This window comes from Sitophilus oryzae, unplaced genomic scaffold (assembly GCF_002938485.1).
Source record: "Sitophilus oryzae breed Bouriz unplaced genomic scaffold, Soryzae_2.0 scaffold_1396_pilon_pilon, whole genome shotgun sequence".
NCBI lineage: Eukaryota > Metazoa > Arthropoda > Insecta > Coleoptera > Curculionidae > Sitophilus > Sitophilus oryzae.
The window spans coordinates 5,776,613-5,798,967 of record NW_022146055.1 but is presented as its reverse complement, the minus strand read 5'-3'; the positions used below and the strand labels follow the sequence as shown (position 1 = coordinate 5,798,967).

Here is a 22,355-nt window from a genome sequence, read left to right as displayed (position 1 = left end):
GCTAATAGAATATGTTGATAATAGAAGGGGGGATAATAGAATATGTTGAATAGGAGAGGAGCTAGAACACATCCCTGCCTAACTCCTGTATTTGTCAGGAAGGGATCGCTCAGTGATCCATGATGTGACACTCTCGACTTGTTGTTGTTATGGAGGCTTTTACACACAGTGAGAAATTTGTTGGGCACTCCGAACTTTTGCATAATTGCCCAAAGTGCATCTCTGTTTACAGAGTCGAAGGCTTTCGTTAGGTCGTTGAATGCAACATAAAGTTTACTCTGCTGTTCCTTTACTTTTTCCTGTAGTTGGCGGACGGAGAATATGGAATCAACGATACCGCGGTTGGTGCGAAAGCCCGTTTTCGATTCTGGGATGATTTTTTCTTTATGTGGGTGAAGGCGGTTTGACATAATTTTTGCAAGAACTTTTCCTCCGATAACCAGTAGTGAAATTCCTCGGTAGTTTCCGCAATCTGATGCTTTACTACAAATTGTTTGACATTGACCTACTTTGGTTGATTTTGCGAGTAGTGTAGTGGCTCTTTAAAACAAGTTGAATTTTTGTTTTCAGGTTGATCCTCCTCCGACGTCAACGTCTCAAACCGCCTCGACCAGCACTGCGCAGGCATCCGGCGCAGCTCATGGCGGCAACGGGAGTCACCTGAACGTAACCGGATGTCCGGGCGAGGATAACGGAAGTTCAGACGAGGCCAACACGCCTCTTCACAGTCCAAGGTCACACAACACGAGTCGGGAAGATGACGAGAGCTCGAACGCTAACGAAAGTGACTGTAAAAGTCCTAATAATAGGTAGGTCATTTCAGAGTTTGTATGGTAGATTCCGTATTAATAAATAATATTTAATCAGAAATTTAACAGGTTACAAGGCCAATCTGTAGAGATAAAATATGTATTTGTACTGAATTGTACAAGTTTCATTTATGAAGTAGAATATATTTTATTTTTTCTGTGTAGGTATTCTATTTTTTTTATTTAAGTTATTATGATCGAACAGGAAATCGGTGTACAAACCGCTATCTTTACCTTTTCAAATATATACCGGGTGCGTCTCAAAAGTGTCTCACCCGTATAACTTTTTTTATTTTTTCAGATAAAACAACGAGATGTGGTATGTTAGTATATGACATAAATTGGGATTGATTGACGTATTCAATAATTTTCGGTCACTTCCTGTTTCACCGAAAATGACAACAAATTTTGAATTTTAAAGACATTCTCGGTATTTTCTTACTTTATTCGATAGAAAATGACACTCTGAATAGAATGACATATCATAATATGTCAACTTCTTGACATTTTCGCATATAGTTTATTTGGAATTGTAACATGCGGTTCATAATGACCATTTGACTCGAAATACCAAGTGTGTGATATCAAATTATTGATTGACATATTTAATTGCTTTCGGTCACTTCCGGTTTCACCGGAAATGACTACAACTTTTGATTTTTAAATAGCACCCTCGGTATTTTTTTACTTTATTGGAGATAGAAAATGACACTCTGAATCGAATGACATATCATATGTCAATTTTTGACATCTCAAAAACAAATTCTATTTTAAATTTCAATCTACAGTGCCATGGCTGTGTTAAAAACACTAATTTTTAATCAAGGAGTCTTAGAAAAATAGATTTGATCGTCCAATGTTTTAGTGTCTTTTACTGGCCGGTTAAAAGATGCCCAAATCGTATTTTTAATCATATCTCAATTTTTTCAAATGGAACGAGGGTGGCTTATTAGCATATTTGGAAAAAGCATTTTTTTTACGAATAAGTTGATACCACACACTTTGTATTTTGAGTCAAATTGTCGTTATGAACCGCATGTTACAATTTCAAATAAACCATATGCCAAAATATCAAAAGTTGACATATGATATGTCATTCGATTCAGAGTGTTATTTTCTATCGAATAAAGTAAAAAAATACCGAGGGTGCCATTTAAAAATCAAGCTGTAGTCATTTCCGGTGAAACCGGAAGTGACCGAAAACAATTGAATACGTCAATCAATCCCAATTTATGTCATATACTAACACACCCAAATATCGTTGTTTTATCTCAAAAAAAAAATAAAAAAGTTATAGGGGTGAGCCACTTTTGAGACTCACCCGGTATACCTGAAACCAAACTTTGATTTCAAATATGCTTCGTCAAAACTCAAGAGTTCATTAAGAAACAACTGAATATCAATTTCAGTATTTCTGCAAATGTCGCCTAATTTGAAATAAAATTCTATATAAATATTTAAAAAACACCAAGGTGTGCTATACAGGGTGAGTTTTCTACGATGTTGTCTATCGGGTATCTCGGAAACTACTGGAGATAGAGATTCGGTTAAATGGGGAAAGAATTGTAGTTTTTTGTGGGGTGATAAATATGCGCCTTTCGGATTTTTGAAAAAGTTCATGGCTTACTAGATATTTCGAAAAAAAAAAAATTTTGCCAATTTTAAAACTTGTCCCTAATTCCATTATAATATATTTTGATTTTTTTCTAAAGCCTGTCATTTTTGACATATGACACAAACATATGTCTTTTTAACGGAAACCATAGTTAGCCATGACTTCATAAAAATCGCCATTTTTAAGCTTTTCAGCGATATAAGGTACCTATAAAATATGTTTATTTCGAAAAATTACGAGTTATAGCCAATTCTTATCTTTCTTGACTAATTTCACTTAGTTGGCATGATGTTCTATTTTGATTTATAACTTATAAAAAAAAACAGAATATATTATTAAACGGTTCTTTACAATTTACGGAAACTAATTTAAAAAAACTAAAATTAAATTTAATTACGGAAACTAAAACTTAAAATAATAATATCACTACCCCAAACACTTTAATTTATTTCAAAAAATGTTCTGCCGATGCCGTGTCTCTCTCTTAGAGTTCCTCTCTTAATAATTAAGAGAGGAGGCCCATGCAATTGGTCCACTTCTCCGATCCCTAAGTGTGCATAAATATGATATAAATAATTTTAACGTAGTGTAACTTTTCTAACATGTCTTGAAAACCGTCCTCTGAAAAACGTAAGTAACACTCACCGGTCAACGTATCTTCGAAAATGTATGGCCAAGAAAAGTTGAACCATATATATAATCCTACACGCTTTTCTTCATTTAAAAAAAATCATATTTACACTTTTTGTTTATTTTAATTTACAAGGTTTGGATGTGACAGTTTTGCATTTCTGAAGACAAAGACGACTGAATTTGTTTCCATGGCTAACTAAGTAAATTGTTTTAAAATGATCAGAATTAGCTATAACTCGAAAAAAAACATATTATAGCTGATATCGCTTTAAAGCTTAAAAAATGGCGCTTTTTATGATGTCATGGCCAACTTTGGTTTCCATTTAAAAAAACAGATGTTTGTGTCATATGTCAAAATTGATAGGCTTTAGAAAAAAACGGAACACTCAGTCTCATTAAGGATGTGAGTATCTACAACTTTTATCTAAAAACTTTTTGTCTAAAATAGATTATAATGGAATTAGGGACAATTTTTAAAATAGCCAAAATTTGTTTTTTTTTCGAGATTTTTTCAAAAATCTGAAAGGCGAATATTTATGACCTCACAAAACTGCAATTCTTTCCCCATTTAGTAGTTTCCGAAATACCCATAGAGAACATCGTAGAAAACTGACCCTGTATAATTGAAAGATTAATTGACTTACCTATCAGGAAAATTGATTGTAATTATCCAAGCTTCGATGATCATTCTAGATTTTTCATTCACGTGAGGTGATATTCAGTTGTTCGTAAATTAAGTTCATAACCTACATTACCGTAAAGTTTTAATTTCTTTTAATTTTTAAAATATTTTTAAATCTAATAATAATGATACATCAATATTCTTTTATAATATTAATTTTGTCTAAATTAAATCAAAAATTGAATGTTGAAAATCAAATTATGTCATTTCACTACTTCTGTATAATTGCCCCTTACATTTTATCTATACACACATCACATACCGTTATTATTAGAATATTAGAATAGTCATATATATTTATGAAAATATATTATATATTACTATTCTTATATATAGGGTGCTACAAATTCGAGGTACGAGCATTGGTATCTTGGAAACCGTAATAGATACGAAGATGGTTAAATTGGGACAAAGTTGCGCCTTGGGATGTCAACCAAGACGCCATCAAAAAAGTTTTTAAAATTTCAAGCATTGCTGAGTTTTTTTGAAAAAACGGATATTTTTGAAAACCAATTTTATTTTTCCCTGTCTTTACTTTTTAGAATATTAAAAAACTAATTGTACATTCTCATAGCCACTTTATTAGGGCTATCTGATATTATTTTTATATTTTCAAATTAGCTGGTAATTTGTGATATACAGAGGCCAACTTATTTTTTTAAAATACGGACCTGCATTTTTTATATCAGATTTTGAAAGAACTCGGTCGCCTAAGTACAATGGTATGCCACACTTGTACTTTTTTTTGTTTTGGGTACCTTAACAACAACAAAACTATTTAATTATTATATAAAATAATTTCAAGTCTGACTCTGGTTTCTTAAATTGTTTAATCTGATTATATTCATTGCCACAATATTGATCAGTCCTAATTAACGTTGAATAAGGAAAATCGAACCATTTAAAAAATTCAAATAAATAATATCCAGGTCAGCAATTTAAAGATATTATTTTTAACTTTTTTTATTGCGAATTTGAAATCTCAGTGCACGATCTAATAATTTGCATAATATTAATCGTAGTTATTATAAATAAATTAACTTCTACAAACTAGTTTCTAATACTCTACATGTTCGAAAAGGTTACCACCTTTTCTATTGCACAAATTTAATTTTTGTTCAATTTTATTTATAGCTCTTTGAACAGATCTTCTTCTTATACTTCTTAATGCATTTTGTACTCTTTATTGTAAATGCTCAAATGTATTGATTTCACTTTTACAAATGACGTAAGTATTAATCTCCCCATACTATCAGATAACCTTAATAAAGTGGCTATGGGAATGTGCAATTATTTTTTTGATTTTCGAAAAATAAACGACAGGAAAAAATAAAATTGAGTTTCACAAAGATACGATACTATACGTACTAATATTATTTTCTATTTATTATAGTGATGTTGTAACTTCGATGCACGGCTGAAAAATAAAGAGGTTATTACAATGGCGGTTCTATTTTTAGGAAGAAATATTGTCCCCATCAATCTTTTTTTGAACATAAAAGTAATGGAGGTAATAAAGAAGTGCAATCTTTTCGTTCAAGCAAACTCTTTCAGCTGTATCGTAATGCAAAAGTGGTATATAATCTTAAGACTTTTAAATTTATACCAAAAGTATCAGCATTACATATATTACAATTTTATGTAACATCATTCTTTACCAACATCTGCTTTTATAGTAATATTTTTATATAAATATATGGAACTCTACAGTATGGCCCCGGATTGACGTTACAAGGGAGAAAACTTTTTTATTATTGACATTTTGGGAAAAATGCATTCTGCTAAATTTCCATACCGTTTTAGAGAAAATTGAAATAAAAATGTCAACAAACAACATGTTGCAAACCTTATACAACTGCTAGCCCTCAAAAAATGTTCAAACCTGGGCTGTTTAACCTCTACACTATGCGGAGAACTCTTCGAAGCAGGCCAAGGTCGCGTTTCGTCGCCCAACTTTGTCGCATTTCTGTTTATTTCCAGTTGTCTTCACCCACTTCGGTTTGCCTCGACCTACTTTCTATTCTTAAAAGCGCCTGAAAACTATTCGTGAGGAGGCCGTGGGAGGATTTTTTTGGCGTTTCCTGTTGCCTCGTTCAATTATATTTTGTTTTGAGCTATTTCCAAAACGTAGCGGTATTTATACCCGAGACAAAGGATTTTTTTTCATAAATCTCAGTGAAATAAGTAAACCTAGACGTTTATAAAATAACTTTTGTTACGATGATTGAAGGCGCGTTTTTATAATATGTAGGGTAGATATTTAAAAACAAGACTTTTCACACTTAATCTGCAGTAATATCATTACAATATTTTTATTATTTAATTTTATTATGATGAATTAGTATCTAAAATTGTATATTATTATGTTTATTTACGCAGCCTTAATTGAATAAATAGCAGTAGTATTGGTTGGTGAGTAATACTGGCGACATCATCAATATTTCGAGCAGATTGCGAAAATTATTGATTGACACGGACATTTTTAAAAAGCAATATTCTCTTATTGTTTTAAAAGAAAACTGTAAAATATACTTTTATATATAATAATAACATAGTTTGATATAAATCCATTCAAAAATAAAAAATAATTAGACGATTTTTTAAATAGTTTAACACAGTGGATCACAAACTATAAAAGGCGGTCCGCCAGAACAGTTAGCCAGTGCGTATTTCCTTGCAGTTTTACGATTTTAAGTTTTGAAAATATATTTTTTTACTATATGGTAATTAATAATGTTTTAGGCAATGAATAGGCAATTTAATCTACTATCGGTAACTGTTTTCTAAATGCACTGTTTTTGATTTTTCATATCAATTTAATATAGCGGTATTACATTACACTCCATGTTTACTTATTTTTCTGAGGCCACCACAACGTTTGACCTTGATTACTTCGTGCTATTTCACAAAATAGTACGATAAATATAAGCCCCAATTATAAAAATTAGTTCCCATGTTTCCTAAAATAGATCGAGACGCGCCGTGATTGGTTGTTTGTTTTTTATTGTCAATTACAAAAAAAAATATTTCGTCAAACATTTCGGGGATAGTGTAGAGGCTGTTTTAAACTAAACGACTACTAAGAAGTTTTTTTATCAGGACAGTGAATCACTCTGTATATATTAGAACTTAAGAAGTTTTTAAATACGAGTGTATAAATTAATCTATAATAATCCTAAAACGCGTATGATTTAATTTGGAGGTAGATTAATTAAGAGCGAAAGAGCTACGTTCGTTTTGATATTTTTATCAGAATTATTTGATCGCGTTAGCAAACTTAATTAGAAACTCGTATGCCAAAATTAAATCTCACAGGATGTGAGCATGACACCAATTTGAGCAACTGTCGACGAAACTCCTAGGAGCAATTAGGCCAAATCAAAAGTAACAAACCCCAGTAGCGTATCAGATACGCAGATTTATTTTCAATTGTAAACACAATGAATCCAGCACCGAGGAAAATAAGCACAGCGATATGTTTTTAGAGAAATTTCTTTTGATATATATCTTTATTTGTTTTTCTGTCCTTGTATTTTACTTGTTGGTGGTACTGAAAAATCCTGCAAAGAAATATAATAAAAACTGTACGAACAATAGTTAGTAAAAAAACAAGATTCAGAAAAATCTTTTTAAAAGTTGCACAGAAAGTAGAAAAATATGTTTTATACATGAAATATCTTTTTGGCAAGGCAATTAATTTTAGTCACCAATCAATTCATTTTCCGTGGTACTAGTTTTAGTATTGTGTTCAGGATGAACCAGAGTTTCAAAAAGTTTAAATCTGATTTACAGTTATCGGATTTTATCTTAATTATTTGTATACACCAGGCTTATTTACAATATTATACAATTTGTATTATTTATAAATTATTTTATTTCAAAATTAGAATTGCTGTTGTAATGTTCATAAAAATATACAATTTTTACATTAAATGAGATTCGTATCTATATTTTAGTTTGGTTTGGTTTGGCAAACTAATTATTACTCTGTAACTTTTAGTATTATAAATATATATATATATATATATATATATATATATATATATATATATATATATATATATATATATATATATATATATATATATATATATATATATATATATATATTTATTTCTACAACCGTTTAGTTATAACGTTTTTACATCACTATTTTTTTAGTATTTCAGTTACGTTATGAGATTCATAACACAACTAGTGGTGTTATGAATCTATAACACAACTAGTTTTTATAATAATGAAAAACAACTACGAACATCTAAATATATTAACTTTTCCGGCAATAATGTTTCCGTGGCACGTACTGCGGCAACTTCTACATCTGAAGGGAGACTTTCGGATTCGCTCATCGTAATTTTTAAAATGATTTTTCTGGGCAAAAAGTGCTCGCGTTTACTTGGCAGGGCAAACTGACTTTTCAGAAAAAAATGTGACAAATGTCATAGTTAAAGGTGTTAAAGGTGGGCGACTAATAAACGAAAATTAAAGCAGCATTTTCTTATTTTTCGGTTGTAGATAAAACGTTGTACATGACACGTGCGTTTAAACATGATTACAACACTCGTGTGATTAGAACGACTCGGTCTACGACCTCGTCGTTCTAATCGTTCGCACTCGTTGTTATAATCATGTTCATAAACACACTTGTACTGTAAATAACTAATACAATCCTACACCTAAATAATACACTAAGATGCAAAAAAACGCAACGGAAAAATTTTTGCTCTATTTTAAAGTGTTATATTTCTGTTATTTTTAACCTTATTTTCATGAATTTTTTAGCAAGCTATACATAATTATATCAACTTTAATTCGTAAACTAAGTTTTTTATAAACTTTATTATTTGGCATATTATACAGGGTTAATCGAAGGATTGTTTTTTTACCCTAATTTTGAAACACCCTGTGCAATAATTTCTTGTGTAAATTTTCCTAAAATATAATTTTACGGCCAGAACCATGACTCCCGAGCATTTAATTTTTTTATTCATGTCAACACATGCTTTAGTTAATTTTTAAGAGCGAAATGAACTGATTACGATCAATTTGCAATTTTTTCAATTATCATTATTTTTTATGTAATTTTTTAATATGACGAGATGGTTTTGGTGACTATTGTCTTAACGTCATATTACGCTGCATTGGATACTGTATGCTAAATTAAAAATAAACGTTAAATACTCAAGATACAGTCCTGGTTTTAATAAACATTAATAACGATAACAGAACTAACGATATTAAAGAAAAAATCTGTAATAATCAAGTATACAAACAGAAAAAAAATTGTAAAAAATAACCTAATACATTGTATTGCCTCCCTTGGCTGTTATATCTCCCTGTATACGTCCGTTCATACTATCATTGAGGCTGCATCTATCATATTGCGATATGTTTCCTCATTCTTCTTTAAGAACAAAGCGAAGTTCATTTAATGAAGCTGGTTACGCGACCTTCGCGACCTTTAACCCTCCTGCCAAGCATTTCCCAAACGTAGAACATGATGACAGTTAATAGTGGTTTATAGTTCACAATAATCTCCAAAGCCGCCTTGTCATATTGAAAAACAACTTCAAAAAGAAATGATAATTGAAAAAATTGCAAATTGTTGATGGAGAGTTCATTTCGCCCTTAAAGATTAACCATAGCATGTATTGACATGATCCAAAAAAACAAAATGCTTAGGAGACATGGTTCTGACCGTAAAATTATATTTTAGGAAAATTTTCACACGAAATTATTGCACACATTGTTTTAAAGTTAGGGTGAAAAAACAACCTCTCGATTAACCCTGTATAATATGTCAAATACTAAAGTTTATAAAAAAAACTGAGTTTACGAATTAAGTTACGAAGTTGATGTAATTATATACAGCTTGCTAAAAAATTTGACCAAAAATTTCTCCGTTGCGTTTTTTTTGCATCTGAGTGTATATTATTACTTTGAATATAAACCCAAGTCAAATCTAGATTTTGATTTTTTTCAATTTATAAAACTGACACATCGATTTTATGAAGTTTTAGATTTGCAAATATTTAGATATTTTTTAATCAGGCCTGCATTTGCCGACATATCTTGTCCAAAAACACCTGAAACAGAAAACGACCGAGAGGGAACCTTTTCCCAGGACAGTGAATCACCTGTGAATACCCTGTATATGTTTGTTCTTATGTAGTAAAAGTGTTTGAATTGAGATGGTGTATAAGTTAATCTATTAACCCTAAAATACCCTTATGACTTAATTTACTAAACAGATGGGGTTGACAGAGATTAAAAGTAAATTAATTAAGAGTGGAAAAGCTATACGGCCGTTTTGGTATTTTTAATCAGAATTATTTCATTACTTTAGCCAATTTAATTAGAAACTCGTATGCCAAAATTAAATCTCACAGGATGTGAGCATGACACCAATTTCAGCGAATGACGATGAAACTCCTAGGAGCAATTAGGCTAAATCCAGGTCAAAACCCCAGTAGCGTATCAAAACGCAGTTTTATTTACCATCGAACACACATTGAATTCCGTACCCAGGGAAATAAGCAGAGCGATTTATCTCGAGAGAGTTTGCTTTTATTGTAGGTCTTTATTTATTTTTCTTTCTTTTTATGGGCTTTATTCTTGGTGAAAAACCTGAGAAAAAATTCATTGAAAACTATACAATAACTACGGTCGAGAACTAAATACTCCGAACCAATGGGCACATACCCCAGTATCCTTCAGGCAGAAATTTAGGCTATCGAAAGATGCGTACAATTTATCTTAGATAGGAACTATGGAAAACAGGAAATTGCTATCCTATTCGATAGTCAAGCAGCACTTAACGCGATCAACTCAGTAACCATCAATTCGAAGTTGGTCAAAGAATGCCTAGAGAAGTTCAACAAATTAGGAAAAGAAAATAAAGTCCTCCTACTCGGGATGCCTGCTCACCAAGGGATAGAAGGCAATGAAAAAGCAAATGATCTAGCTAGGAGAGGAGCGAACACTCCACTAACTGGACCAGAACTGTTCTGTTTTCAAACAGGAACCAACTGAAAGCGGAACTGAAGAATCTGGAAGACTCCATAAGTAGCTTGGAATGGGTGTCCTCCAACGGTCTAAGACACTCGAAAAAGTTACGACCTCAGAACTTACGACCGACAAAAATCAAAGGCTTTCCTTGATTTAAGTAAAAACAATCTTCGGATTGTCACGTGGTTTCTAACAGGACACTGTCTCCTCAACGAACACCTCAGTAGGCTGAAGCTGAGAAACAACAGCGAATGCAGATTCTGTGGGGAAAATAGGGAAACACCCGAATACCTTATCACTGAGTACCCCTAGACGACGACCATTCGTGCCATGAACTTTGGTACGGCTGATGTCGAGGATGGAGAGCTGGCCTCTGTGGAGCCGTCTCAGATACTGGCTTTTGTTAAAGCCCTGAGACTGTATGATTATTTATAACTCGTTCTAACTCAAGAAAGGGGAACACATAATAGATCTGTAAGGTCGCGGTGATTAACTCTCCTCCTAAACATTCTACATTCTACATACAATAACTAATAAAAACAAGATACAGATATTTTTAAAAAGTTACATGATAAGTAAAAAAAATATTCATAATAAAAAAATTGAATATACGAAATGATCCTTTGCAAAAAAAGATCTTAGCTATCCAGCAAGCATTTTTTCCATGGTACATGTTTGAAACACTATATACATGGTAAATTAGATTTTCAAGAAGCTTTAAATTTTGTTTTTTCTGCTTCGTTGCAAATTTGTAGGGTCCAGGGGAAAAACATGTTAAGCGCCATTTTACTAATTTTACAGGAGAGCACTGGATGGTTGGTGGTTATCAGGTTCTTTCCGTCCAGTTTCTTTCGCAGCATTCTCCAGCTTTATTAACTCTGCCTTAACATTAATAGTTGCATGTCCTGTCTATATCTATATGTGTCTATATCATCAGCAAAAGCCAACTAAGTGCGAGGACCTTGATTTCGAAAGAGAAGGATTTTTGTGTTGGCTTTTATCACATTACTCTGTAAAACAATATTAAAGGGGAGTGGGGATAACGCATCTCCCTGTTTAGGGCCACTGTTGATTATAAAATAGGTCGATAGTTTTCCTTCAGGTTTTACTGCACTTGTAGATTCCTCTAATTATTTTTTTCTGTATATGGCGTTTCTGCCATGGCGTTCTACAACTCTACTCTTATAATGCTTGCTTAAAATCTATAGTAGCTGTTGCACTGTTTTGTTATATTTCCAGCATTTCTTCATGAGCTGCCTAATAGTGAATATACTATAATACTGTATAATCCTAAAGTTAAGAAATTGGCGCTTATCAAGTTTTTCCCGTGGCCCCTTGATTTGTTAACAAATAAAAAGTAACTGTAATAATTCTCATGATTTTTACTGAAGCCCTTCCTTTGCTCAGCGTAGGAGATATAGGAACTTACATAAAAGCCACTGATAACCTGGTTCCGTTTCAATTCTAACGCAATCTGACATTTAACAAAAAAAATTCATTGTTGCCAACCATGGACATATTCGGCACCGGGCTGACTAACTGGAATTTAAATTTCCGACACATGCTGGGAATTCAGATGGTAGCTCTGCTGTAAAATATGTCAAGTTGCCACAAGTTTAAATCCTATCAGACCTTGCAGTGGGACATTGTTCTTGTTAGAACCTCTTTTAGTGCGAAGTGTACAAGATACCTTAATAGCCATTGCAAAAAAATCATCGCAACCTTATTAAAATATTTTGAACGAGAAAGCGGTAGTAATGGCCCTTTATATCACTGCTGCCCTTAAGTGCAGTTAAGGAGGCAACTTTTGTCGATGTAAATAATAACTGTTTATATATTTATAATTAATTTATTTTTGTTTCCTGTTTAGATATTTATAATTTGATTAAAAGAAAATATGTAAAAGGGGGCAACGCTGTGCCTGCCAAACTTAATTACGTGACTAAAGGTTTATTTGATATGATCTATGTAGGTTTATGGTTTAAGAATAGGGTTACCAGATGAAAACTTGTCAATCCCGGGCAAGCCTTCCAAAAAATCCGAACAAAATCCGGACGCCCTAATTATTTAGGAATATAAGAGTAAAAATAGTATATTGTTTTATTAGGAGTAAAAATGATACTTTTTGTGGCGAGGCTGTGGAATGGACATTTGACTTACAGGCGAGGGGGTGGGGCACATAAAATCATTTTTACTCCGAATAGAACATGCTATTTTTTTTCAAACGCCACAAAAATGTTTTTAAACAATTTCAAACGTTCCAAATAATATAAAAATATTTAAAAGTAATACCTTGTAAGAATACATTTATTTTCTACAAGAAAGTACTTTTTTATGTTGTCAATCACGTTGCAAAAATTAATACTTTTGTGACGTGGGCAACGGCCCAGCTACGTCGAAACACCGGTTCCCATTAGAACACCGAAGTTAAGCGACGTAAGGCGATACTAGTGGATGGACGGGTGACCGGTTCGAAACTCTGTATCGTGCTGATGTCCAAAAAAGGCAAAAGTGTAAAATCTATTGACACATACTGCTTATTTACGCAGCGCCGGTTCGAAGCCGGATGAGATCGGATATCTCGTGAGTAAGAGTCGATTTAGACACTTGCCAAGTCGGTAGGCCATTGACCATGATATGGCCGAGGACCGCGGTTCGGATTCCGCGTACACAAAGTAGGCCCCGTCCAGATTAGCCCTGGCAGCAAAAAGGAGACGTTAACTTCAAATATTTACTTTACTTTTGTGACGTTTGAAAAAAAAATACATTTTCAACTTTCAAAACATGAAACTTACGAAGTAAAACAATTAATTTACACTGCTGAATTTATCGACGATTTTTTAAGTAACTAAATTTATTAAAACTAATATATTATTTTGCATTATTCTGACATTTCTTAATGGAACATTCAAATCCGGACGCTTATGAAAAATCCGCCCGGACTGAACCGGATGCAGTGTAAAACCGCACATGTCCGGATTAATTCGGACGCCTGGCAACCCTATTTAAGAACAATGTTAGGTTAAGGTATAATGAACGTGTACTTACCTAGTGGAAAAAATTAACGTTATTCTTATATGCCATAAAGTTATGATACCTTGTTATAAAATAATAACATAAACCTCTGTCCATATTAAGTACATAGCAGAAATAGCTCAAGAACAAACTTAATTTAACTTTAAAGAATGAAAACTGATTAGTTGCACTATATTTTCTAAAAGGGCCGCCTGTTTTATGTTTATTCCACGCACGTTATTTTTACGGTAATTCGATTCTCCCGGATCCATCCACATTTATGATACCATTCTTATGCAAATCGAGCGAACCCCATTTTAATGCATGCCTTTGCAATTATGTGTGACAAATTGAAAGGCACTCATTTCCGCGTTTAGATTCCTTCCCCAATAGATCAGTAGATACTTCAATTTACATCCAAGTTGCTTATCCAGGTCTTGAGCTATTGTAACAGTTCTACTTGGATTTAATTAAATATTTAGATAAAATACATTTTTTTCACTAATTGTTGCTATTTTTGTTTTGATTTCAAATACAGTTGTTAATATAACAGTAATTTTAATATTAGAATCATAAAATTAAATTGTTGACACATAGTTTATATACAAGTCGACCGAAAAGATTAATTTCGGGAGACGATAATGCAATTTTATCGTCGTGTATAAAACAATATTTTTTTCCATAGCGAGTTACGTTTTAAAAAATATTCAGAAATTATTTCAAGGAATTTACTACGAGTAGAAAAAATATTGTGCTGCGTTGGCGTTGGTTACTATGTAATTTGACAAATAAATAAAGCTGTCTCTTTAGTTGTCAGTTTTGACAGTTTGTCAATATTTTTTAATTCTCTTTCGTGTCGATTACTGATTGAATTGGAGCCAGAAATGGCTCAAAACGAAATAAGTAAATTACCAACAGATATTCAGGCTGAGGCGACAAACGCCATATCCAAACTACTTTCATTGAAATCCCGAATAACTTATGAAAGGGAATACAAAAATTTTCATAGATGGAAGCATTTAAAAAACGTGCGAGGAGAAATAAAGTTTTTAACCTATCCTCGCTGTTAAAGTATCATTTAATCTACCCTTGCGATTAAAGTTCTATTTTATCTACTATTTTTGATAGATATAAGGCAATTTTAACAGTTGCTATGGAAAAAACAAATAAATCTGCAGATTTGTCAGTAGTTTTTATTGTGGAATATATATTTGAACCTAGAGGGTCCAGAAAAAATAACTAGTTTTTTTATCACAATATACCAAGTTTTAACTAGTTTTTTTATCACAATATACCGCGTCGGCGCGCTGCGCCGACGCGGCGCTGATTATGTCCAAGATTGACATCAATGCATTTGAAAATCGCGCCCTCGATGACGTAACTAAAAGTTAAAATTATATGAAATATAGCTTTTTAATTTATTCTGTTCTGTTCTTCAATACCGGGTGCGTCTCAAAAGTGGCTCACCCCTATAACATTTTTATTTTTTCAGATAAAAAACTAGACTTGGTATGGTAGTATATGACAATATATTAGGATTGACTGACGTATTCAACTGTTTTTGATCACTTCCTGTTTCAGCGGAAATGACTACAACTTCCGATTCTTAAATGGTACCCTCTGTATTTTTTTACTTTATTCGATAGAAAATGACATTCTGAATAGAATGGCATATCATATATCAACTTTCGACATGCTCGCTTAAAAAAAGTAAATCTAGAGTGCCATGGCTATGTTAAAAACACTAATCAAATAAAATCAAGGGGCCTTGGAAAATAGATTTGATCGTCTAATGATTTTAGTGTCTTATCCTGGCCGGTTAAAAGATGCTCAAATCGTATTTTTAATCATATCTTAATTTTTTTCAAATGGAACAAGGGTTGCTCGTTAGCATATTTGGAAAAAGCATTTTTACGAATAATTTGGTACCACACACTTGCTATTTCGAGTCAAATTTTCGTTATGAACCGCATGTTATAATTTCAAATGAATCATATGCGAAAATGTCAAAAGTTGACATATGATATGTCATTCTATTCAGAGTGACATTTTCTATCGAATAAAGTAAAAATATATCGACGCCTCGACGGTTTAAAAATCAAAAGTTGTAGTCATTTCCGGTGAAACAGGAAGTGACCAAAAATAGTTGAATATGTCAATCAATCCTAATTTATGTTATATACTAACATACCAAATATTGTTTTTCTATCTGAAAAAATAAAAAAGTTACTTATAGGGGTGAGCCACTTTTGAGACGCACCCGGTATAAAAAAGTTAGTAAGTTAAAGAAAATAAAGTATTGCCCTTTCAATTATTATTTTAGATTCAATCAACGCTCTTAGTTAGTGTATTCATAGGGGAAATCAAAACACGACCCCTCTAGGTTTTATTATGATTAAATTGGAATTTATATCCCTTACCGCAGAAATCAGTTTAGCTAAATAATATTAGGGTCATTATTATAAGGCTGTCTATGATTATTATGGCAATGTAGTTTATCGTAACTCCGAGACAGAATATAATGAAATATCAGAATATAAATTATCAGGTTATCTTCCATAGGCCAAACGTCAACTAAAATTCAAAATTTAAAGTTTGTGTAACTTACTATGCTACATTATTGTATTTCGGAGGAAATGAACTATTAAGAAATGAAATAAAATAGCGGCATTTGTTTCAAATATATCTTGAAAGTAAGGCGACAAAAAATTGCAGCTATTTTTTAATATTTGGTTGGTGTTAGAGCTACAAAATAAAACACTAGTTCAGCACTGTTGGAATTACATGTTCCTTTTTGTTATCGCAGACATAGGCAGTCTCCTTCGCAGTCATTGGCAGTACAGGGTGTCCCATTTTGATTGAAACCTTACGGTATCTTCGTTATTCGTGAAGATAGAAGGGTGCGGTTTGCACACACCTGTGCTACTTTTTTATCAAACGGAAGATGCCATAAACAAAATTTTCATAGCCCTCTTCGTTTCTGAGCTACAGGGTCTTTTTGAAAATTTTGCAATTTGGGACGCCCCATGTACCTCTGTTATTGTTAAAGGTATCGAGAAGGTAAAACTGTTTATTATAGAACTTTTTACGTAGAATACAGTGGCGTAGTATATTATTCTACGAAAAGAATATTTTTAAAGATATATTTTTTTTAAATGGAACGCCCTGTATATTTGTAAATTATATGATCTGGCTTGCCATAAGCTTCTCAAAAATATATATCACGCTATATTTATTTTCACTATTTACTGCAATATTTAAAAAAAAATTAAAGATCATATTTATTAGTAGGCCATGATTGATAATATAAGAAACTAAATAATTATTAAAAATAATCTGTTATCTATCTCTTGTCTTATTTTGAGGGCCACTAATACATTCTTTATATATTAGGGAAACTTTCTACCGCTATTTGTAAATCTTGAAAGCTATCGGAACTTTTAAATATTCCTTTAGCTAATTTACATGAAATATACCTTCAGCAAGATGGGGCTCTCCCTCACAACTTAACTTACACGAAAATATTAGAATTTGTTAAATTATTTATTGTCAAATCAATCAATTGGAACCAATGGACCCATATGATGACCTCCCTAATTCCCGGATTTGTCCTTTCTCGATTTTTGATTTTAGGTGATTTTTTTGAAATATGAAATATATCGTATAGCAACTAACACTACTATCAACTACAATGTCGAACACCTGGAAAATGCTTTAATAATGCAAGCTTTTAGATATTTGCAAATCCATCCCTTTATAAAAAAAAGAAAAATATATTCAGGGATTCAGTGGTAACAGCTCAAAAGTAAAATATATCAATTCCAAATAAAATTTTAATATGTGTATAACTATTTTAGTAAATACCATTTTGATCTTTTGTTATTTATCACGGCCTACTAATAAGAAAATGATATATTTTAAATATTGCAGTAAATGGTGAGAATAAATATAGAGTGATATATATTTTTGAGAAGCTCATAGCAAGGCGGATCATATGATTTATAAATATACAGGGTGTTTCGTTTGAAAAAACATAACTTTAGTTTATATTTTCAAAAATATTTTTTTCGTAGAAAAACAGACTACGTCACTGTATTCTACGTAAAGAGTTCTACAAGAATCAGTTTTTACCTTCTCGATATCATCCATAATAACGGAGATACGGGGGCTGTCCCAAATTGCAAAATTTTCGAAAAGACCCTGTAGCTCAGAAACGAAGGAGGCTATGAAATTTTTGTTGACAGCATCTTCCGTTTGACAAAAAAGTGGCACGGGTATGTGCAAACCGCACCCTTCTATCTTCACGAATAACGGAGATACCGTACCGTAATTCAGCACAATACACCAAAACACTTTAGTTTTCACACTGGACGCGCGTTTTGCTAGCCATGTTAGCATTATCAACAGATGATTAAAACTAAACTAGTATCTATAAATTGAGCTTTTATATAGGCGTTTGGTTGGTATTGACATAGCGTGACAAAGTGTTTCAAAACCAATGAAGCGAAACAATTAAATTGCCGACACTAAAATAATAGAAATAGTGAACTGGAATAATTAATTGGACCATTATCTCAGTTTACACTATCTTTAAATTTATTTATTTTGACGACCTCATATGCATCTAATTGCCTAGTAAAAGAAAGAACTAAGTAAATTGACACTTGTTTGATTAATTTTAAATTATTAAATTATTTGGGCTACATGTTCTTTAAAATTAGATAAAATTGATCTTCTAGTTTGCCCAACATATCTTTGATAATAATCTTTACATTAAATTTCATAAATACCCGATCTTTCCAGTGGAGTTGTTTAATCTTTATGATTACTTAACATTTTTTTTAATTATTATTAGTGCTATTCGCCAGTTTATAATTGACAGTCTTGAAAATGTATCGTACCTTTCTCCACTTGAAAAGTCGAATTTGCAGAAATAGCAAACTTATAGGTACCTACATGTTCTAATTATTTTATCAACTAATTAGCGTGTACCCGCGACTTCGTTCGCGTCGAATTAATCATTTGTAATGGTGATGATAAAATTTTCTCACATTTATGTCAGCATGAGAAAAAACAATATATCGATATTATTATATAACTTGGTAATATTTGAGGGGTAGTTTCATATCGTTGGAATTTGACTTTCGAAAAATCCGTTTGCCAAAAATAAGCTTTTTACGTCAAGCAGTTTAAGCAGAATCGTGGTTAATCAATTACCCAACTTTTTGCAACACCCTGTATGATTTTTAAAAAAATTTCAAAATATGTAAAAAACAAAATAAATTTTGCATGCCCAAGCGTTTTCCCGAAATACTAACCGTTTTTTAAATAACAAATATTTTAATATTTGAGGGGCGTTTTCACCCCCTTGGAATTTGAGATTCACTACAAAATCAGCTTTAAACGTCAAGCAGTTTAAACAGAATCGTGATTATTCAATGGTCATATTTTATGTAACACCCTGTATAAATTTTTAAAAAATCTTAAAATATGTAAAACAACAAAATAAAATATACGTGTTTAAGAGTTTTTCCGAAAAACTCACCGGTTTTTGAATAAAAAATATTCTAATATTTGAGGGGTCGTTTCACCCCCTTAGAATTCGAGTTTCGAGAAATCCCTTCTTATCGAACCTGTACACCCTTGTCAATCCGTTTTCCAAAAATCAGCTTTTTACGTCGAGCGCTTTAAGCAGGATCGTGATTAATCAATGACCAGATTTTTCGAAACACCCTGTATACATTTTTAAAAAATCTTAAAATATGTAAAAAATTAAATAAAATATATGTTTTTTCGGAAACTTGACCGTTTTTTAAATAAAAAATATTGTAATATTTGAGGGATGGTTTCACCCTCTTGGAACTGGAATTTGGAAAAATCCCTTCTTATCGAACCTCTACACCCTAAAATCAACCTGTATACCAAAATTGAGCTTCTTACGTTGAGTGGTTTGGGCAGGATCATGATTAATCAGTTAGTCACTTAAGGATTTTATATACTAGTACTAGCGTGAACCAGCGACTTCGTTCGCGTCGAATTAATCATTAGTAATGGTGATGATAAAGCAAAGCAAGAATTTCCATTAACATACAAACTGGATAAAATTTTCTCACATTTATGTCAGCATGAGAAAAAACAATATGGCGATATTATTATATAACTTGGTAATATCTGAGGGGGTGTTTCATCTCGTTGGAATTTGACTTTCGAAAAATCCGTTTGCCAAAAATAAGCTTTTTACGTCAAGCAGTTTAAGCAGAATCGTGGTTAAGAAATTACCCAACTTTTTGGAACACCCTGTATGATTTTTTAAAAAATTTCAAAATATGTAAAAAACCAAATAAAAAAACCAAAACCAAATGCTTGTCCAAGCTTTTTCCCGAAAGACTAACATTTTTTTAAATAACAAATATTGTAATATTTGAGGGGCGTTTTCACGCTCTTCGAATTTAAGATTCGAAAAACCCCTCCTTATCAAACCTCTACACCCCACAATCAATCCGTTTGTCAAAAATCAGCTTTAAGCGTCAAGCAGTTTAAGCAGAATTGTGATTACTCAATGGTCATATTTCATGAAACACCTCGTATAAATTTATAAAAAATTTTAAAATATGTAAAACAACAAAATAAAACATACGTGTTTAAGAGTTTTACCGAAAAACTCACCGGTTTTTAAATAAAAATTATTTTAATATTTGGGGGATAGTTTCACCCCCTTAGAATTCGAGTTTCGAAAAATCCCTTCTTATCGAACCTCTACACCCTAAAGTCAATATGTTTTCCAAAAATCAGCTTTTTACGTCCAGCGCTTTAAGCAGGATCGTGATTAATCAATGACCAGATTTTTCGAAACACCCTGTATACATTTTTAAAAAATCTTAAAATATGTAAAAAACAAAATAAAATATACGTGTTTAAGCGTTTTTTCGGAAACTTGGCCGTTTTTTAAATAAAAATTATTGTAATATTTGAGGGGTGGTTTCACCCTCTTGGAACTGGAATTTCGAAAAATCCCTTCTTATCGAACCTCTACGTGCCTCTACACCCTAGAATCAACCTGTATGCCAAAATTGAGCTTCTTACGTTGAGTGGTTTGAGCAAGATCGTGATTAATCAGTATGTCAGTCACTTAAGGATTTTATATATTAGTATAGATTAGTATAGATGAAGGAAAATGTTCATTACAGTCAGCTACATTCCTAATGTATTTTTTATATTTCATATCTTTTGTTGCTAACTATCTTTTGTTGGTAACTATGAGCTAAAAAATTTAAACTAACCTTCTATAGATATCAAATTCTAAATCTAGAAATGGTAATCATTGTTCATAATTTCATTGACAAATTTAATGGAAAGAAATCTATTATCTAATTTAGAAACACAGTTGTCTATGGTATCAGAATATGTGTCAAAAATGCCAAATATATCATCTACGTATCTAAATCATACTCTTGGAAAATACCGTATTATTATAAATAAAGTTCCTAAACTTTACCATAGTTTGACCTTCTTCGTAATTTCCGAGATCAAACGGCCACCCTCGAATTTGGGACACGCTGTATATGGTGTTCTATCACTTATATAAAATATCTTTTTAGAGTTTAAAAAAAAAACATCAAATTATCAAGCAGCCTCCATTACGGGATGTCAAAACTAAAGAAAAAAAAGTAAAGTACCCAATTTTCTTTTTCTAAATAAACGAGAATTACTAACGAACGCCTATTGGACGTGTTTAAGACGCCAGTTATTGATGTCATATTTATTCCACTTGAGGAGAAAAACTTAAGTGCCTGTACGCTCCGTCTGGAGAATGTTTTCGCGAGATATTTTAACCGAAGAGCCTTAGCTATTTACTTTTATAAGTCGGGAAAAATAAATTGTTTTTCGGTCAACTTTACTGATTTTGCAGAAAAAAAAACACTCTTATAAATCAATAGGGACGTTATACTTTAAAAAAAGGAGTTAGTGTAAAATAAAATGGGGTAACCGTGATACTATTCGCTTTATATCTTTCTTTCTATATACTTTCTTTTCGAAGATTTCTGGATATTTCCCCAACAGAAAAAAAAACAAAATAAAATAGTTATATTTAGGGCTATTTATACAGATTGAACGTTTGATTTACATAACCTTTTTTATATAAATGTTTTTTTCAATACTGACTTTAATATTCTTTGCAAAACTATTCTTTAGTAAACTTACTGTTCAATGTTTATATTTTACTTCAACCAAGTTTAAATTTTAGTTATTTTTTATTATTAGTTTAATAAATTTAAAACAGCCGCTACACTATCACCGAAATATTTCTGGAAATAGTACAATAAATATAATCCCGTGTTATAAAAATTAGTTCCCACGTTTCCTGAAATTGATCGAGACCACACTTTATTGGTTATTTGTTTTTTATTGTTAACCCAGATTAACACGAGGCAATCAAGGTCAAACATTGTTTTGGCTTCAGAAAAATAAGTAAACATGGAAAAACTGATATGAAAACGGTTACCGATGGTAAATTAAATTGGCTAATCCTCGAAATTTACACAAGAATATTTAGTTTTAATCATTGTCTAATATTATTAATTACAATATAGTA

The 22,355-nt window shown here is 31.9% G+C and overlaps 1 protein-coding gene across 1 annotated transcript in view; it reads left to right on the top strand.

The window, feature by feature from the left end:
• Positions 1 to 22,355, top strand: part of LOC115875949 — a 248,141-nt gene that overhangs the window by 76,484 nt on the left and 149,302 nt on the right. Inside the window, exon 2 of the mRNA XM_030891556.1 lies at positions 571 to 809. Within this exon, the coding sequence (XP_030747416.1) occupies positions 571 to 809 (239 nt within the window). The remainder of the gene's footprint in view (positions 1 to 570; positions 810 to 22,355) is intronic.